Source organism: Terrapene carolina, unplaced genomic scaffold (assembly GCF_002925995.2).
Source record: "Terrapene carolina triunguis isolate 2854851 unplaced genomic scaffold, T_m_triunguis-2.0 Scaffold244, whole genome shotgun sequence".
Taxonomy (NCBI): domain Eukaryota; kingdom Metazoa; phylum Chordata; order Testudines; family Emydidae; genus Terrapene; species Terrapene triunguis.
Window position 1 is genome coordinate 579,233 of NW_020664595.1, and position 21,129 is coordinate 600,361.

Below are 21,129 nucleotides of genomic sequence, written 5' to 3' on the forward strand. Positions count from 1 at the left end.
ATAAATTTGTTAGTCTCTAAGGTGCCACAAGTACTCCTGTTATTTTTGCGGATACAGACTAACACGGCTGCTACTCTGAAACCTATTTATTCATTGACACAGTTCCAGCTGCTTCCACATAGCACAGCACAGGCTTCTGCAGCACTCCTTTGCTAAACTTCCTGTCTAGGAAGTTAAACCATTTCAAGGTACAGTTCCCACTACCACATCTTTTTTCCCCCAGCAAAAACTTAATAATGATAACACTGTACAAACAACATAGATATAACACATACTTCCAAATACTTGTAACCAAGCTGCTAAAAAAACTTGTTAACAATGTTCAATTCATATCTGTGATATTTTGCACTGTTGCTTGGACTTGCAAGTTTCCCATGAAATATCAGTGCTACTGTTGTCAGACGGTAGTATATTCATTTGTTCTGGCAGTGTTAATGTCTCAGGGCTTGATTGTCTTAATCTGTTGTGGTTGTGGCCTAGCTAAGACCTTCTCAGGCAAAATGGCAAACAAAGTGCCCCTTATCTCCCTGCCTTCTGCAAGTAGGAGAAGGTGTTGCCTATTGCTTAGTATATGTCTGTCTGAGTTTACCACCTCTAAAACGTCAGGGCAGCCTCATGTGATACCATTGCTGTTTGCAGCTATTAATTTCCATCATAGATGCGCACTGCATCATTTTCATGAAGTAGTGGCAGCTTGCAGGATCCCCAATCACATTACTTAATTGTTTGATTGTTCAATTGGTTGTTTAGCTTTATCTGTCCCTTTATACTTCTGCAAATCCCCAGTTCCTCTGACAACTTCTGACGTTACAGACATTTTAGTTCTCAGCTTTCTCTTAAACATAGTATAGGTAGGTTGTTACCTGGGGTTTTCAGAACCCCCAACAGGGGCAAATTAACTATTTCACTCCAGGTAGTGTAAGGAATAAATCAACAGGAACACAGTACTTCCCTTTGATAGAGCACCCTTACTTGCATGAATCCTATCTAAAACTGCAGTTTATTAGATTTAAGCAAACACAAACATAAGCAATAGGTTTAGAACATCCCAGATATTTACTTAACATCTGGAATGGTACTGAGTAATTAACAGTGGGTTTGCAGTGGCCAGTTGCACACCCATTGGGGAGAAAAGGAGTCAGAAAAAACATCTCTTAAGATGGCTTCAGAGGACTGATCCAAAGTACACTTTATTAGCTAATCTTTTATAAGTAACTTTTACAAAACACATAGGTCATAATGACCCCTACTGTATCATCACTTTTTTTAACTTTCTATAAACTTTTAATATCAGAGGCATCTAGATTCAAGGTTTTCCAACCACCAAGGTTTTTAGTTTCAATTGTTTACTTGTTTGTCCCTCCTCCCATTCTGATTAGCAGAAACTTTATCGATTTTTGACCTTGCTTCTGAAAGTCTGTCTCCAAATTAACCCTTAACTATGTGGTGTTCTATTTCATTAATTCAGGGTGGCTGAATGCACATAATATGGTTGCAATTAGCTTGACCCCATTCTGGGGTATACACACTCCTCAAATCCAGGGCAACAAGGTGAAAATCCATGTTTCATCCTGAAATTTTACAGTTCTAAGTATGGCTCAGAGGCCTATTCTGCAGTCCTTATTAGTAGCCGCTTTATTAGCCGGACGCTTTAATGAGGACTAGTAGTTATGCCTAATCCCAAACTTCATAGCAAATTGCTTAAACTCCTGCCCACTAAATTGCAGCCGATTGTCAGACATTACAATATCAGATATGTCATGCCTAGGAAGAATATAAACCCAGTTGTTTGTTTAGCTGAAATATTTTCTAATAAAGCTATCTCAGCTGAGTAAGAATAATAGTCTAGGACAAGTACATCATTGTTGTTGTTGTTTTTTTCCCCCCTAGTAATATAAACAAATCTATGCCTGATTTGTTCCTGGAGGTCAGTTTTTCTGGGCCATCAACATGGGCTCTTTTGCCTGACTTGATCTGAATTCCTGGCATATGCATCAAACTGTGACAACTTCCTCAATGTTGGTATTCATTTTAGGCCAGTATAAAACATCTTTAGCCCTTCTCTGAGATTTTTCAGTCCCTAAATGACCTTCATGTATTCCTTTTAACATATTTTTCTGTCACATCTTAGGAATCACCATACTAATTTCTTTAAACAAAATTTCATCTAGGACGGAACACTTCCTCCTGACTTGGTGATAGGGACTGGGAATATGCTCTCTTGGATACGTTGTGCTAATAGCCTTAATTGCTTTCCCCAGGTTCTCATCCTGAGGTTTTGCTGTGGCAATCGCAGTCCTCTTTTCTTTTGAGACAGAGTGGGTGTTTTTATTTATTTATCAAATTGACATATACAATGTCTATCTCTGGACTTTTGTTCTTGGGAGTGTGTCTGCAACTACCAAATATCTCTCAGGTTTATATTTGTTTTGCAAATCATACATTTGTAATTGAAAAAATAATCTGTGTATTCGTGGGGGAGGGGGAGAGAGAGAGGTTGCCAGGCCTCTTTGGGCAATGGCAGTACGTGGTTAATGGTCAGTTACATGGCTTCCCATAGACTTGAAACTTTATACATCCATGTACTAAGGCCAAGGCCACCACCTCTCTCTGAGCATATTGACACTCAGTTTTTGTTAGCAGCTGTGATGCGTAGGTCACCTGTCTCCAGTTTTAACCATACTGCTGTAAGAGGACAGAACCAATGACCTGCTTGCAGAAGTCATTGGACAATTTAGTTTTGTGCTGGGCCTCATTAATTAAACAAAACATCATTAACTCCTTCAGTTTCTCAAACTCTTTATTAAAATTTGCATGCCATGTTTGTTGGAAGTCTTTGCATAGCAGCATTCTCTGGTTGTTGGTTTGGGTAGCTCAGGGATCGGCAACCTTTGGCGCGCGGCCTGCTAGGGTAAGCCTGCTGGCGGGCCGGGTCGGTTTGTTTACCTGCTGCATCCGCAGGTTCGGCCGATCACGGCTCCCACTGGCCGCGGTTCACCGCTCCAGGCCAATGGGGGCTGCGGGAAGCGGTGCGGGCCAAGGGATGTGCTGGCTGCCACTTCCCGGAGCCCCCATTGGCCTGGAACGGCGAACTGTGGCCAGTGGGACCCGCGATCGGCCAAACCTGCGGACGCGGCAGGTAAACAAACCGGCTTAGCCCACCAGGGGGCTTACCCTGGCGGGCCGCGTGCCAAAAGTTGCCAATCCCTGGGGTAGCTAATTAGGCCCAAATTTCCCTATGAAATGCACCATTCCAAAGAATCTCTATACCCTTTCCTTTTCCATTGGGCAGGCACATAAGTGATGGCCTCATACTTACTATGATCTACCTATACACCTTTCTGTGTTCTCTCACAGGTATGTTATTTCCATTACATGGAATTTGCATTTTTGTTTGTTTAGCTTTAGCCCTGGAGCTCTTGCTCTTTCCAAAGCTACCCAGAGCCTCTGGTCATGGACTTCTACTATTTTTCCCCAGATCAGATCATCTAGGTAAACCTTAATACCCTCTACAACATCAAAAATCGTTGTATTTTCCATTGAAACATCTCAGTTGCTGAACGCAATCTGAATGGTGGTCTGCAGAAACCGTGTCTTCCAAAAGGTGTGTGGAATGTGCACAAACTGTTTTTGTAAGAGCCCCTGCCAGAAACCTGCATCCAGTGTAGAAAAATATTTGGCATCAGCCACATCCCCCAAAATTTCTCCTATAGGTAGTGGAGAAATTGTTCCCTTTTTACATATTTAATTATTTTGGGTCTATATGGAACTGAAGGTTTCTCTCTTTCTCTCTTTTTTTCCTACAAAGAACAATGAGTGTACATGCTCTATTGGTTCTTCTGCTTTTTCTCTCTGGTTCCCTGAGTAATAAGCCTGTCTAGATCCTATTTTAGTCTCTGCCTTAGGGTCAGGAGAACTTTCCTAGGGGTCATGAATTGTGGGGTAGGTGCACTCTGTACTTTGTTAAGAGCTTTGCTATGATCTGCAAAATGTCCTCAAACTCTTTCTCAGTTGTTTTGGTCTCCTGTCTCTCCAATGACTGCAATCTCTTGATGAGACCAAGGGCTTGAATTAAGATACTTTTATCCCAATAATGGGCACTGGTTTTCCCGGGTACTAATTAATACAAATCTTATGGTTCCAGTTTATTTATCCGTATGTCTGGTTTGCATATCCCTTTAGTCAGGATACCTCACCAACATAAGCCCTGAGTTTTACCTGTGCACCTTCCAGTACATGTGATTTTTCTCTGCATGCTAATTTCAGCATGAAAGGAGGTCAGTTTTAAGAATTTGCTGAGGTGCCAATTTGATTTTAAAGCTGAAATCTAACAAATTAGATTTGCCAATTGAAGAAGTGTTATAGCCGATATGAGAACCCCTGTGTATTGGGTCCAGGGAGTGTTATCTTGCTATTTTCACTCTGGGTTCTTTTAATTTGAACAGTATTTTTTCTTTGAGTATTTTCACTAAGAGTGTGCCACTTCAGGTGTGCAAGCATCTCTCGAGCCAATGATTGGAGACTTTAAGCGAGTAGTGTCTGTTAGATCCACACATAAGCCTTATACCTCCTCATGGCAGACACCAAGTCTAGATAGGGGTGTGTGAATAAGCTGCCCTGAGTTCCTTCTCTACCATCTTGGCCCAAGACTGAACATTAGTGTGTCCATCTGGAGCATACATGGACTTTTCTCTTTCTTCAAAGTTAATTAGTTTTTATAGTTGTTGTTTACTTTTAGTATAGTTAGATTAGGTGAGAGAACTGTTTTCTCTCTCTTTTCTCTTGGGAGACTTCTCTTCTTCTGGCAGGGTATTCCTGGTTTGCCAGTCTTCAAACGTTTCCTCTCTTGCCGGATGCTATACCGGTAAGAAGCAACAGAGGGTCCTGTGGCACCTTTAAGACTAACAGAAGTATTGGAGTATAAGCTTTCGTGGGTGAATGCCCACTTCATCAGACGCAAGTAATGGAAATTTCCAGAGGCAGGTATAAATCAGTATGGAGATAACGAGGTTAGTTCAATCAGGGAGGGTGCTAGCAGAGCACCTCACCCTCCCTGACTGAACTAACCTCGTTATCTCCATACTGATTTATACCTGCCTCTGGAAATTTCCATTACTTGTGTCTGATGAAGTGGGCATTCACCCACGAAAGCTTATGCTCCAATACTTCTGTTAGTCTTAAAGGTGCCACAGGACCCTCTGTTGCTTTTTACAGATTCAGACTAACACGGCTACCCCTCTGATACTATACCGGTAAGGGTGCTCCAAGTGTGTCCTTTGCTTCAGGGAGTCCCACATCTCCCAGATGTGTTTCTTCTGTTTGGCCCACAACTCCAGGGCTAGGAAGAACATGGAGATAAAGCTCAGACTGTTGGCTGTGGAATGTTGCCTGAAACCACTCTCTATGCCAGATCAGGAAACCCCCCTGTACATATGTCCCCGGACAGATTAAGTGCCCTATCAACCTTAAGGCATGCTTTCCCTAAGAAAGGGAAGTTTTTGGAGCATTTCTCCCAAAAAGAGAAATGTGGACTCTATCTCTAAGGACCAGGTCCCCTTTGAGGTCTTCTGTCTTCGAGGATAAAGTTGCGACCAAGGACTCTTCCTCTGGTATGAGTAGCCTCAGAAAAAGGATCATTAGACCTTAGATTTATTTGGACTTTTTGTTATTCTGGGAGGAGTGAGGCTCTAAGTGACTTGGCCAGGGAGCTGGTTCGAAAGAAAGAACAGATCATGCAGTGGCCCAATTGACTGCTGGCAGAGGGCAACAGACAAAAGGGCTGCTATGCTATGCCTAGCCATGAGGGGACACAGTGACCTGTGCCTGGTCTGAAGCTCTCCAACTTCCAGTCATCAGGTACCTGAAAAGGCTATTGAATTTAAAACCTCCATTTAAAAATCAAGGGAGTAAAGAAAGAGCCCTCACTGCACCCAGCACCGGCGCAACCCATTAGGCGACCTAGGCAGTCACCTAGGGTGCTAACATTTGGGGGGCGGCGACCACGGCAGCCGGATCTTCGGCCGCCCCGGTCGTCGTCGGCATTTCGAGGGTGGGACCTTCCACCGCCTCTAATGGGGGCGGCATTTCGGGGGCGGGACCTTCCACCATCTAGGGCGGCAAAAAAGCTGGCGGCGCTCCTGACTGCACCCCCACTCTCCCTTGGGCTCCCAATGCTATCCAGCACTATGCTAAGTGTCTGGGAAGATGGGAGCTCTCCTGCACTGTCCCTAAGTTTCCACTGATCCCCTGCCATGTTAAGGGATCTGGATGATGATGAACAGGTTTTGCCCGTCTGCCCCCTCTGCTTCTTTGCCCTTTAACTACATGCAGAGAGAAAGGGAATTTTGGATTATTTTAGGGGTGGGGAGGGGGTGAGTGGGAGACAAAGGCCTTAGCTGGTTTGTGGTGTTGTTTTCAGGTCTGTCCATTCTCCCTTGCTGAAAAGACCCTATAAATATCAATGGGGAGCAGAAGAATCATAATAAATAGCTTTTAAAATAATGTTGTTGTTTTTTTTATCTAAATGTCAGGACATACTTATTTAGAAGATGATCTACCAGAAACTTGAACTTTGGAAATGTGTTTTTTTTTTATATCAATTTTGAGGTCCCTATAAAGTTTGACTTCATATTAGTACAGTTAATACGTCGGTCCTCTATCAAGCCTCATTCAGTTCAGCGTTCTGCCAACATATTGTTGGATTGTTGTCTGCAACATAATTTTAAGTCATTAATAGTAAGCCCTCTGCTCAGTTCCAGGAAGCACGATACACATGAGACAGAAAGTGGAAGTGACTATCACCAGAACAGCAAAAGTACAGCCAATTGCACAAAATAAACAAATAAAAAATAGATATTTTTCTGATAAATTATTTCAGCTTTAGTAGTCATGAGTGTTGTTTGTAACTATAATATGTAAACATTTTTCCAGCCTGAAATAAGATTTTTCAGATCAGCAACAGTATCCCTTTAAGGTTATGGTTTTATTCTGAGCTGCAGTGCAGCTCCTGTGGCTGAAGAGGTAAACAGGAACATAGACTGGGGAGTGACACCAGCAACATGGATTATGTGAAGGTGTAAATTTGAAAGTGTTACATGTAGATGATTTTTTTAATATTTGTGTTTTTAGATGTACCGTCCATTTGGCCTTCATGTTGTTCTGATTGGATTAGAGCTTTGGACAGAAAGGGATCTCTTTACAATCACTCACCTTTTGGATGACGTTCTTCTATTTTATTCAGATTATGTTAGAAAGTCCCTTATGGGCCGTGTACATTTTGACCACGCAGAATTAATTGTGTAAGATTATTTTATTTTAATCTTTTAAAAATATGGTAATACTGTTCTTTATAGTTATTACTGCCAATACTAAATTCAGAATTTAAAGCTATTTTGCAAGATTTTGTTTGGAAACTAGACGAAGTCCCTCCCGCAATGCTTCCATTATTCTCCTGCATAGCCCAACTGGCCATTGCAGCATTGGGTTTTTCTTTGTGTTCTGTAGCCTAAGAGGCATAAGGAGCTCAATAATCTCCACGTGTATGGGGAAATCCTCAGTTCATTCTACTTCCTATGCAACAGCATAGATGGCTTCCAGACTTCCTGACCCCCACTGGACAAAGCAAATGAGAAACCCTGCACAAATTCTAAATGTTTGGCCAGTCATACAGTTTCTTATTCAGTTTGTTTCTTGTAATTAAATGACTGCTTCTTGGAGCAGTTGGTACAGGAACCCACAAGGGGAGAGGCAATTCTCAATTTAGTCCTGAGTGGAGTGCAGGATCTGGTCCAAGAGGTAACTATAACAGGACCACTTGGAAATAGTGACCATAATATAATAACATTTAACATTGCTGTGGTGTGAAGAACACCTCAACAGCCCAACACTGTGGCATTTAATTTCAGAAAGGGGAACTATGCAAAAATTAGGAGGTTAGTTAAACAGAAATTAAAAGGTACAGTGACTAGAGTGAAATCCCTTCAAGCTGCATGGACACTTTTCAAAGACACCATAATAGAGGCCCAACTTAAATGTATACCCCAAATTAAAAAACACAGTAAAAGAACTAAAAAAGAGCCACCGTGGCTTAACAACCGTGTAAAAGAAGCAGTGAGAGATAAAAAGGCATCTTTTAAAAAGTGGAAGTCAGATCCTAGTGAGGTAAATAGAAAGGAGCATAAACACTGCCAAATTAAGTGTAAAAATGTAATAAGTGCCAAAAAGAAGAACAGCTAGCCAAAAACTCAAAGGTAATAACAAAATGTTTTTAAGTACATCAGAAGCAGGAAGCCTGTTAAACAACCAGTGGGGCCCCTGGACGATCGAGATACAAAAGGAGCACTTAAAGACGATAAAGTCGTTGCGGAGAAACTAAATGAATTCTTTGCTTCAGTCTTCACGGCTGAGGATGTTAGGGAGATTCCCAAATCTGAGCAATCCTTTGTAGGTGATAAATCTGAAGAATTGTCATAGATTGAAGTGTAACTAGAGGAGGTTTTGGAATTAATTGATAAACTTAACAGTAACAAGTCACCAGGACCAGATGGCATTCACCCAAGAGTTCTGAAAGAACTCAAATGTGAAGTTGCAGAACTATTAACTATGGTTTGTAACCTGTCCTTTAAATCAGCTTCTGTACCCAATGACTGGAAGATAGCTAATGTAACACCAATATTTAAAAAGGGCGCTAGAGGTTATCCCAGCATTTACAGACCGGTAAGTCTAACGTCAGTACCGGGCAAATTAGTTGAAACAATAGTAAAGAATAAAATTGTCAGACACATAGAAGAACATAACTTGTTGGGCAAAAGTCAACATGGTTTCTGTAAAGGGAAATCATGTCTTACTAATCTATTAGAGTTCTTTGAAGGGGTCAACAAACATGTGGACAAGGGGGATCCAGTGGATGTAGTGTACTCAGATTTCCAGAAAGCCTTTGCCAAGGTCCCTCACAAAAGGCTCTTACGTAAATTAAGTTGTCATGGGATAAGAGGGAAGATCCTTTCATGGATTGAGAACTGGTTAAAAGACAGGGAACAAAGGGTAGGAATAAATGGTAAGTTTTCAGAATGGAGAGGGATAACTAGTGGTGTTCCCCAAGGGTCAATCCTAGGACGAATCCTATTGAATTTATTCATAAATGATCTGGAGAAATGGGTAAACAGTGATGTGGTAAAGTTTGTAGATGATACTAAACTGCTGAAGATAGTTAAGACCAAAGCAGATTGTGAAGAGCTTCAAAAAGATCTCACGAAACTAAGTGATTGGGCAACAAAATGGCAAATGAAATTTAATGTTGATAAATGAAAAGTAATGCACATTGGAAAAAATAACCCCAACTATACATACAATATGATGGGGGCTAATTTAGCTACAACTAATCAGGAAAGAAATCTTGGAGTCATCGTGGATAGTTCTCTGAAGACGTCCACGCAGTGTTCAGCGGCAGTCAAAAAAGCAAAGGGGATGTTAGGAATCATTAAAAAGGGGATAGAGAATAAGATGGAGAATATCTTATTGCCCTTATATAAATCCATGGTACGTCCACATCTTGAATACTGTGTACAGATGTGGTCTCCTCATCTCAAAAAAGATATACTGGCATTAGAAAAAGTTCAGAAAAGGGCAACTAAAATGATTAGGGGTTTGGAACAGGTCCCATAGGAGGAGAGATTAAAGAGGCTAGGACTTTTCAGCTTGGAAAAGAGGAGACTAAGGAGGGATATGATAGAGGTATATAAAATCATGAGTGGTGTGGAGAAAGTGAATAAGGAAAAGTTATTTACTTGTTCCCATAATATAAGAACTAGGGGCCATCAAATGAAATTAATGGGCAGCACGTTTAAAACAAATAAAAGGAAGTTCTTCACACAGCGCACAGTCAACCTGTGGAACTCCTTGCCTGAGGAGGTTGTGAAGGCTAGGACTATAACAGGTTTAAAAGAGAACTAGATACATTCATGGAGGTTAAGTCCATTAATGGCTATTAGCCAGGATGGGTAAGGAATGGTGTCCCTAGCCTCTGTTTGTCAGAGAGTGGAAATGGATGGCAGGAGAGAGATCACTTGATCATTACCTGTTAGGTTCACTCCCTCTGGGGCACCTGGCATTGGCCACTGTCGGTAGACAGGATACTGGGCTGGATGGCTGGAGAATCCACCACAACCTTTGGAAAATGTTCCAATGGTTAACTACCCTCACTGTTAAAATATGTGCCTTCTTTCTAGTCTACATTTGCATAGCCTCAATTTCCAACCATTGGATTTTGTAATAGCTTTGTCTGCTATTCTGAAGAGCCCTCTATTATCAGATTCCAGTTGCTCATGTAGGTATGTACAGACATTGATCAAGTCACCCCTTAACCTTCTATTTGATAACCAAGACAGATTAAGCTCCTTGAATATATCTCAATAAAGCATTTTTCCATTCCTTAATTATTCTCATGGTTCTTGTCTGAATCCTCTTCAGTTTTCAACAACCTTCTTGAATTGTGGACACCAGACCTGGACAAAATATTCCACTAGCAGTTGCACCAATATCAAATACAGGGCTGATATAACCTCTCTCCTTATACTCAATGTCCCCCTGTTTATAGATGCAAGGAGCATGTTAGCCCTTTTGGTCCCACATTGCACTGGAAGCTCATGTTCAGCTGATTATCCACCATGACACCCATGTAACATATAATACAAAATCAATCCCTGTCCCAAAAGAGCTGACTATCTAAATATATGAGGAGACAACAGGTAGAGGTATTCAAAGAAACACATGGGAGGCCAAGTTTACTGTGGATTATTTGGTTAAATATTTGTACTTGATACAATAAGTAGAGGTCATCACAGGCCCACTGTGTAGCCTGCAATTGGAGACAAGCCTGTTAAAAGGCAGGATGAGTATAGAAGTGCCTTCAGTGCTTAACTCCAGAAGCAACGAAGAGCTCAAAGGGCCCATGTCAGGGCTGGTGGTTCAACAGTACCTCTGGTTTCAGCAAGGGAGTCATAATCTGTCTCCTTCTGAACAACAGCAAAAGAAGATCAAAGGTTCTCTCTCCAGTAGCACTTCTCAGGGCAGCCCATAAGAACTTTCCATTTCAGCATCCTTGGTTTCACTAACAGTCCTGGTGAGGCCTAATCCAGTGACGCAGCCATCACAAAGGTAAAGCTTTAGAAGCTATCACATATCTTGTCATTAGACTGTTTCAGCACTCTCAACCCAGCAATAGATGTTTAGTTCCTCAGACCCTGCCTCGGCTACTGTAGCTAACTGCCCGCAAAACGCCCTTCTGAATGCTGGGGCTTTGCTCCAGATAATGGTAAATCAGCCTTTTTCCCTTAAATTTCTGTCTTGTACCGGATAGATATGAACTCTGAACTGGAGGAATATGAAGAAAAGACTCAGGAAAGACTCTTCCTTCCTGATATGTCCCTGGTGATAAGGAAAGAATTTAATATTGTTCATACACAGCTGGAACCCTCTGCAGAGACAAAGACCAAGCAAGAAAACAAGGAGAGATGTCTAGATATATTTCCTTTGAACTTCAGAGAAGGGAGATGTGCGTCCCACTGTACTTCCTAGAAGACGTGAAAGTGAAAACGGAAATGCCATAATAAACCTAAATGGATCTCTAAGAAAGCTCAGAATGTGTATGCTGTGTTCAAATCTAACACTTCCCAAGGTGAATAGAGCCATTTACTTTTGTGGTAAAGGATTTAGTAATTTCACCTGAAGGGGACTTCCTCTCTCTCCTTCCTCTTTCTTGTATATATGACATCCATGCTCCATAAGTTTTCTGGCAGCAGTTGTCATCTCAGATATACTCTTTGACCCCTATGTTTTGTCTCCAAAGCACTGGCAACCAGTACAGTAGCCAGAAGACAACCTTTTGGTTTAGGTCCTGGAAGGCTGATGTTTAAGATAAACACCTTTATGGTCTCCACCAGCTAGTGGTTCTCAACCTATTTACCATTGTTAGCTGCATCCAATACTACCTGTATGACCTGAGAATGTCACATGAGCTGCAGCTCTGTGCTAATTGGCCACAAGCGGCCCGCGGACTGCAGGTTGAGAACCACTGGAAAGTCACTTAAAAACAAATCCCAATGTAGCCCAATCTATTTATTGGTGTCTGTAGATGTAGGTGGAAGAGAGAGAGAGAGCATGGCAAATGTCTCTCCCTTTTATCATGTTCTTTCTTCCCTCTTGGCTTTACCCCCCCCCCCCTTCAGAGTCAGGTGAGCATTACTTCATCGCAGTCCAAAACTGGCCAATGGAAGGGGGATGACTCACTTGATAGTCCAACAGATTCTTTTGTTGCTGTCTAGGCCAGCATACTTTGTTCCTGTGAGGCTGGGGTTTTCCCATACCTGTTCTGACGAGGTGTGAACTGCCTCTCTGCTCTTGGATAGTCTTTGCCGGGGCTTATTTTAAGCCATGAGGACACATTTTCAGCCTCATTACTACATACATGAAATTATAACCTATAACATTACTATAATATTACTGTAACAACAATGTTCAACTCTACCCTGAGCGAAATATACACTTAGTGAGGAACAACTCAATTTGATATCTTTGTGTCCCAAACTAACAGAATACTTTCTTGTTCTACTCCAGAGGTACTACGGGCCATGACTCCCAGGGCAATGCTCTCCTGTTGTCATGGAGAAACAATCTGAAATATGGCTTTCCTCCCATTCCCCTGATAAAACAGGTTCTGAGAAAGATCCATCATGACAGGACTAGAGTCATTCTCCTAGCACCCAGTTGACCTAGGCACTTTTGATTCCTAGTGCTCTTGAAAATATCAGCCTGTCCCCCAATCAGGATCCACCCCTTTCCAGACCTCCTAACTCAGGAGGGGGATAGAATCAGACACCTTAATCCGGACTCACTCTGTCTTGCGGCCTGGTGTTCGAATGGGCGTTGGAAATGGAATGCTCCTCTTCTGCACCTGTTCAGGCTGTCCATACCCAAAATAGGAAAGATTCAACTAGGACCTACTACCTACCTAAATGGAGATATTTCTCTACCTGGGTGTGGCATAATCATCCTTCTCCAGGTAATGCAGGTATTCTGGTGATTTTGGATTGTCTCTGGTCTCTGAGAAACTTAGGCCTTTCCATTCGCTCACTGCAGGTCCATCTTACAGCAATTAATGCCTTCCTCCAGTAGATGGGTATTCTGTTTTCACTCACCCAAGTACCTTTCCTCCAGTGGTCAAATCTACACCTTAATCACACTTCAATCTCATCCTGTGAACCCTCATCAGCTCATCATTTGAATCGTTGGCGAAGCCTTCCATGTCCTATCTGTCCAAAAAAGTTGCATTTTTAGTTATCACTTCGGCCAGGAGAGTAAGTGAGTTGGGAGAACTCATGGCAGACCCTTCCTTATATGGGTTTTTACAGAGAAAAGGTATCCTATTTCCTCAATTCTAATTTCCTCCCTAAGGTTATTTCTGAATTCCATATCAACCAAAGTATCCTTTTACCTATCTTTTTTTCTGAAACCCCTTGCTTCAGCTGAAGAGAAAATAATTCTTTCCCTCCATGTCAGACATGCCCTGGTCAATATGGAATCAGGGCACACTCTACAAGAGCACAAGCTGCCTCTACAGCATCCCTGAACAAAGTTCCAAAACAGGGCAGCCACCTAGAGCTCTGTCCACACGTTTGCTAGATACGAGGTGCTGGGTGAGGCCTCTGCTGCAGATGGGGCAGTGCGAACTGAAGGACTGCAAACCTCTTTGCTGCTGGCTTCATCGCACTCCAATTAGCATTGCTTGTCAATCATCCACATGTGGAATACACGTAGGGACCAGCACTCAAAGAAGAAATGGAGGTTACTCATCTGTAACTGAAGGTTATTTGAGATGTGTGTCCCTATCTGTATTCCACTTCCTGCCCTCCGTACCCTCTGCTTTGAATTCTGTTGGGTTTGCAGTAAGAAGAGGAACTGGAGAGGCATCAGCCCACACTACTTCTTATGCCCTTGGTCAGGAGCACGAGGAGGTGTTCTGCACATGAGCAGCGGACACTGCTTGTTAGAGTTTCCATACTCAGGCACAGGGTGTGCATGCAACATCCCGTGTGTGAAATACTGATAAAGACCACACATCTTAAAGAACTTCCAATTACAGGTCAGAAAATTGAGGTTACATATTTTTTAAATTTTCTAGTTAGTTTTGTTGTCTAGTTATAACCAGCCATCTGAAAGGAATTTTAGAAGTGCTGTTAGTTATAGATTTAGAATTGGAGCTGCAGCATGGATGAGGAACTAGGAGAGGGTACTAAAAGTTTTAATGTTTCTGACTCGTCAAGGTGCTGTTTGTTAACAGTGAGGTTTGGGCATCAATATCCAGGAGTTAGGAGTCCGTGTTTGAAGACACAGGAAACAAATTAAGCTGGTCAAACTTTGGATTTAGTTCCCTCAGTTTTTACATACTCTTTCAGAACCCTCTTCATGCTAGCTCTCCAAGGCCCATACCTAACCTTTAAGCATGTGATTAAATCCCATTGAACTCATTGGAATTTTACATGGGTTTAAGTACTGTGCTAAATTGGAACCTGAAAGTGCAGGCAGTCATACATAGTAAGCATACTCAGAGCCCACCAACACCCTATCATCTCAAGAGTATGTACCAGAACACTTAAAGGCAATTTCTAGAATTAAATCCCCTGTCAGATATCCTGTCACAAAGTGAAATCAGCAGCTGGAAACAAATAGATATTTTAAAACTTCCATGTGTATTTGAATTATAGAAGATTAGGGTTGGAAGTGACCTCAGGAGGTCATCTAGGTCATCATTTATCCTCACATAAGTGATTTATTTTTTAATACGGTCACTGCTCTCAGCAGAAGACACTTCAGCAAAGATATTTCCAATTGGTTCTGATAGGGCAAACATTAGCTAGTAAGTAACTCTGGATTCATGGATATTTATGTATGAGAAGATGTATTTACAAGAAGAAATTCGTATAAAAGGTCACAAGCTGGGTGTACCTGCATACTTTTACCAAACACCACAAAGTAGACTTCACCGCATTGGATGATGATGGGCCTGTCTAAGCTGCCATTTTATGTAAATACTTTCATTTTACCTTTTGTTGGACTACTGTAAACCAGTTAACCAGTAGGGAAGATAATTTGGGCCAGATCATCAGATGATCTAGATTAGTACAGTTCCATTAAAGCCAATTTATACCAGCTGAGGATCTGACCCTACCTATGTGAGAATGGGATAACCGAATTCTTCCATGTGTATTTGAATTATAGAAGATTAGGGTTGGAAGTGACCTCAGGAGGTCATCTAGGTCATCATTTGTCCTCACATAAGTGATTTATCTTTTAATACGGTCACTGCTTTCAGCAGAAGACACTTCAGCAAAGATATTTCCAATTGGTTCTGATAGGGCAAACTTTAGCTAGTAAATAACTCTGGATTCGTGGACATTTATGTAATGAGAAGATGTATTTACAAGAAGAAATTGTTTTCTTATAGATCTATATACAGATCTGATATATCACTCTTTTACTTAGACTGAATTTATTTACAACTATAGAGAACAGTTTAATATCAATTCAGTATTTTGTATCGTTTACTCTATTTTGTATTATAGGGGTGGAAGATATCGAGGGGTTGTTGGATATTCATATGGAGACCTTCTGTGCACTAGAACTCCATCAGTAGCTGTTGTCAATGTATGTGAAATATAGTCCACAATATGTACACTTCAAAAACTGATATTTTAATTAATGTAAATATTTTCTCCAGTAACAATATGCTAATAATTTATTGTTTCGTAGCACTTAAGCCCAGAACTATTAAATCATCTAGATTGCCTTCCTGTATCACAAGGCATTAAATTTCACCCAGTTATCCCTAGATAAAGTCCAATCACTTTAATCAGACCAAAGCCTTTCAGTCCTTGGATGACTAAACTGTTGTGTGCCACAGGCAGAGAACAGGATACACCAAAATACCACCAGGGCTCCTGCAATGGCAGGGAATTGACAAGGTGAGATATGCCTAGATGATCCCAGCATGTGATCCGTGCCCCATGCTGAAGAAGAAGGAGGAAAAAAAACCAAAAGTCCCTGCCAAGTAGATCTGGGGGAAAATTCCTTCCCTAAAATCTGGTGCTCAGTTGGACTGTGAGCATATGAACAAGGCATACCAGCCAATCATCTAAGAACGAGGACTCTTCAAAGTCCTGATCCACCCATCCAGTATCTCATCTCCAGTTGTGGGTAATTACATACAGTCTGATGCTTCAGAGGAAGGTGGGAAAAAACCCAGAGTACATCTGGTCAATTTTGCATTTTGGGGGCAGAAGGAAATCCTTCCTGACTCCTGCAAACAGCCAGCTGAAACCCTGAAGCATTCAATTTGATAATATTCCTTGTCCTAATGCAGAGCTGCAAGTGTTATGAGCATGTTGAGGGCAATGTGGAGCTTTCTGTTCTCTCCATGGCTTATGAAGAGAGGTAATGAACAAGGGATTCATAGATTCACAGATTTCAGAGTCAGAAGGGACCACTATGACCATGCAGGAAACCACGCACATACAAGGGCTGTAGAATCTCTCCCAGAATCTTGATTAAAGCATATCTTTTAGAAATATCTCTAATGTGATTTTAAAGACTCTAAATGATGGTAAGCTGTTCCAATGTTTAATTACCCTTTAGGCTAGAAAATGGCTTCTTATTTCAAGATTGAATTTGTTTAACTTCACCTTCCAGCCATTGGATCTTGTTATGACTTTGTCAGCAAGACTGAACCGTGTCCCCCTTTATCAGATATCTGGTCCATGTATGTGACAGGATTCCCAGGGTGCAACCTGGAACTGGGGAACTGCTGAGCCCTCTGTCCCACGAGCCTGGGCTTCCTCTCACACTGTGGTGCTGTGACAAGCTGCAAACCTTTGGCAGGTACTGCACTTACACAGACATCCAAAGGCAGGGACATACACAGATGAGTTTTATGAATGCTGCTCCCAGGCACTCATGAACTAACAATAGAGAGGCTCCAGAGAATTCCCCCCAGCTCCTCAGCCTTGCACCCAAGAGCTATATTGGCCTGCCCTGGTCAAAAGCCTGACCAGTGTAAGTTTATTACCCAGTCTACCCCGCTGCAACGTGGAGAGAACATGCACCAGCTTTTCTACCTGAGCTGAGGTTTCCCAAGCACTTCAAGCAAAATACATTGTTTTAGTTAAAATATAAAAGAGATGTATTGACTACAGAAAGATAGATTGTAAGTGATTATAAGTGTTAGGCATAAAAAGGTCAGAGATAGTTACCAAGGAAAACAAAAACTAAATCATAGACCTTATCACACTAGGCAGTATTTAGATCAGCAATTTTCTCACGCCACTGGATGTTACAGTCCTTAATATGCAGACTTCCCCATGACGCCTGGACCAGCCTCCTCTACTGACATTTTCATCTTCTCAGCGTGCTAGTTGCTTCCAGTGTAAGTGGGGAAGGATAAAGGCCAAGACATGCTGCAACTGTTCCTTATTTTATACCCTCAATCCATGTCCCTGGGAGAAATTTGACCAGACATGTTCCAGTGAGCTTTGCTGAGTCACAGTGTTCACATGCCTGGTGGGCTTTGTTGAGTCACAGTGATCAAGTATGCCTTCATTGTGTGGACTTGCGCAACTCACTGAATTGTAAATTCCTTGATTACAACTCCTCTGCTGATTAAAGGTCATGGAGCACCCTCCTGGGCGTGGGCCCTTTGTATATCATTAGCAAATTTACAGCCTATTTCAGTGACAACCATACAACAACATCTCATAACTTTATACACACTAATGATATACCTATTTGGACAGAACAACAGGTTTAAGCAGCTCATGACCTTTCATATTATACCTTACATGGCATGCTTTGTATAAAATATCACAACCATATAAGAATGATGAATATGGGGGCTACAGGGTGCTATTTTAAGGTACAGTGTGTCACAGTTTCTAAAAAACTATATGCAGCAATCAAGTCACTTCTCAACTGTCTCGTCAGTAAGCTGAATAAGTTGAGCTCCTTAAGCCGCACGTCATAAAACTTGTTCTTCTTCGAGTGCTTGCTCATATCCATTCCAGGTTAGGTGTATGCATGCCATCTGCACAGTCACCAGTGGTATCCATCAGACCAGCTCTAGCGCAGCTGGTGCTGCGTGCTCATGCACCAATATAAGAGGCCCGGCCAGCTCTTCACCTTCTCAGTTCCTTCTTACTGCCCGTAATGGTCCTTGGAACAGCTCCGCTTACTTCAGCAAACTCTTACTCACTGGTTTAGTCCTTGTCCCTATTTTTGCTATCCCAGTTCTTTATTTTCTCAGTTTGGACTGTTGTAGATTAATTATATATAGTTAGTTGGCACTTCTTGCCCTCCTAGCGGAGTTTTGTCCATACCCGGTAACGCAGCATGCTTTGGTCCATGGGTTACAAACCCTGTGCCTCCTACAGCAAGCCCATGCCTGTGAGTGACCCACACTCCAGCTGTCTGACATGCCTGGGAGAGACTCATATCATGGACTGCTGCCAGGTCTGTCAGGACTTCAAACCAAAGTACATAAGAACGGCCATACTGGGTCAGATCAAAGATCCATCTACACCAGTATCCTGTCTTCTGACAGTGGCCAATGCCAGGTGCTTCAGTGGGAAAGAACAGAACAGGTAATCATCAAGTGATCTGTCCCCTGTCGCCCATTCCCAGCATCTGGCTATGGTCACTATCCCTGCCCATCCTGGATAATAGCAATTGATGGAGCTATCCTTCATGAATTCATCTAAATTCTTTTTAAGCCCTGTTATAGTCTTGGTCTTCACAACATCCTCTGGCAAAGATTTCCAATGGTTGACTGTGTGTTGTGTAAAGAAATACTTTCTTTTATTTGTTATAAACCTGCTGCCTATTAATTTCATTTGGTGACCCCTAATTCTTGTGTTATGAGAAGAAGTAAATAACACTTCCTTATTGACTTTCTCCACACCAGTCATGCTTTTATAGACCTCTATCATATCCCCCCTTAGTCGTCTCTTTTCCAAGCTGAAAAGTCCCAATCTTATTAATCTCTCCTCAATGGAAGCTGTTCCATACCCCTAATCATTTTGTTGCCCTTTTCTGTACCTTTTCCAATTCCAATAAGACAGGAAACAACTGGTAGGACTAAATGACCAGGTTTCTGAATGGAGAGAGGTAAATAGTAGTGTCCCCCAGGGATCTGTACTGGGACAAGTACTATTCAACATATTCATAAGTGATCTGGAAAAAGGGGTAAACAGTGAGGTGGCAAAATTTGCAGATGATACAAAATTACTCAAGATAGTTAAGTCCAAAGCAGACTGCGAAGAATTACAAAGGGATCTTTCAAAACTGGATGACTGGGCAATAAAATGGCAGATGAAATTAAATGTTGATAAATGCAAAGTAATGTACATTGGAAAAAATAACCTCAACTATACACACAATATGATGGGGGCTAATTTAGCTACAACTAATCAGGAAAGATCTTGGAGTCATCATGGATAGTTCTCTGAAGACGTCCACACAGTGTGCAGGGGCAATCAAAAAAGCAAACAGGATGTTAGGAATCATTAAAAAAGGGATAGAGAATAAGATGGAGAATATCTTATTGCCCTTATATAAATCCATGATATGCCCACATCTTGAATACTGCATACAGATGTGATCTCCTCATCTCAAAAAAAGATATAGTGGCATTAGAAAAGGTTCAGAGAAGGGCAACTAAAATTATTAGGGGTTTGGAATGGGTCCCATATGAGGAGAAATTAAAGAGGCTAGGACTTTACATCTTGGAAAAGAGGAGACTAAGGGGGGATATGATAGAGATATATAAAATCATGAGTGGTGTGGAGAAAGTGAATAAGGAAAAGTTATTTACTTGTTCCCATAATATAAGAACTAGGGGCCACCAAATGAAATTAATGGGCAGCACGTTTAAAACAAATAAAAGGAAGTTCTTCACACAGCGCACAGTCAACCTTTGGAACTCCTTGCCTGAGGAGGTTGTGAAGGTTAGGACTATAAGAGGGTTTAAAAGAGAACTAGATAAATTCATCGAGGTTAAGTCCATTAATGGCTATTAGCCAGTATGGGTAAGGAATGGTGTCCCTTGCCTCTGTTTGTCAGAGAGTGGAGATGGATGGCAGGAGAGAGATCACTTGATCATTACCTGTTAGGTTCACTCCCTCTGGGGCACCTGGCATTGGCCACTGTCGGTAGACGGGATACTGGGCTGGATGGACCTTTGGTCTGACCCATTATGGCCATTCTTATGTTCTTAGGTCTCCATACAGGCCACCCTGGATGCGGCATTTTCGGCACCTAGAACCCTGGATTCTGCAGGAGTCATGCGCATATGTTCTTGGCTCCAGTCTTTGAGTCTACCAACGGATGTCCAACAGTCCATAAGGACCTTCCATTTGAACGCATTTTGCTCTTCTCCAAACAAACAGATGTCAAGCTTCATGGCCTGATGGATTCTAGAGCCATCCTCAAGTCCTTGGATCTATATGCCTTCGAGGAAACACTTCAGGCCTCAACAGCCGGTCCACTTCTCAGCTCTGCCACCATGCCCAGACCTATTTAAGAAGCAAAACAGGAGTTATAAACACAGACATCTGCCCCCGCTCACTTCAGCCTCGCTACTGGGCCCTCACAGATACTTGGGAAGCCCCAAGCAGAACTTTTGTTGAGGCGCCTGAGGATGTTATACCAGTTCCTCTACTGGGTCCTGCCCCCCCTTTTGTTTTCAAACCATCTCTCCTGTTTCAGCCTGGCCTGGTCACTCATCACCTCAGGCCACTGGCTACTGAGTATAGTGGAGGAAGGTTACACTCTCCAGTTTATTTCCATCCCTCCCTCCATCCCCCTCCCCGTCTTTCTTCAGGGACCCTTCTCATTATCAGCTTTTATCTCAGGAGGTGCAATCCCTCCTCCAGATAGGGGCTGTGGAGGAGGTACCTCAGAGCTTGAAGGGAAAGGGTTTTTCTCCCGTTATTTTCTAATCCTGAAAGCCAAAAGGGGTCTCAGACCCATTGTACCCCTGTGTTTCCTCAGCAGTTATGTCAAGAAACTGAAGTTCTGTATGGTCTCTCT

The 21,129-nt window shown here is 42.1% G+C and overlaps 1 protein-coding gene across 1 annotated transcript in view; it reads left to right on the top strand.

Annotated features, from left to right (window-relative positions):
- LOC113407718 (disintegrin and metalloproteinase domain-containing protein 20-like) overlaps positions 1-21,129 on the top strand; it is a 166,225-nt gene that overhangs the window by 53,380 nt on the left and 91,716 nt on the right. Inside the window, exons 10-13 of the mRNA XM_026657439.1 lie at positions 409-419; positions 6,805-6,814; positions 7,129-7,298; positions 15,618-15,699. Of these exons, the coding sequence (XP_026513224.1) occupies positions 409-419; positions 6,805-6,814; positions 7,129-7,298; positions 15,618-15,699 (273 nt within the window). The remainder of the gene's footprint in view (positions 1-408; positions 420-6,804; positions 6,815-7,128; positions 7,299-15,617; positions 15,700-21,129) is intronic.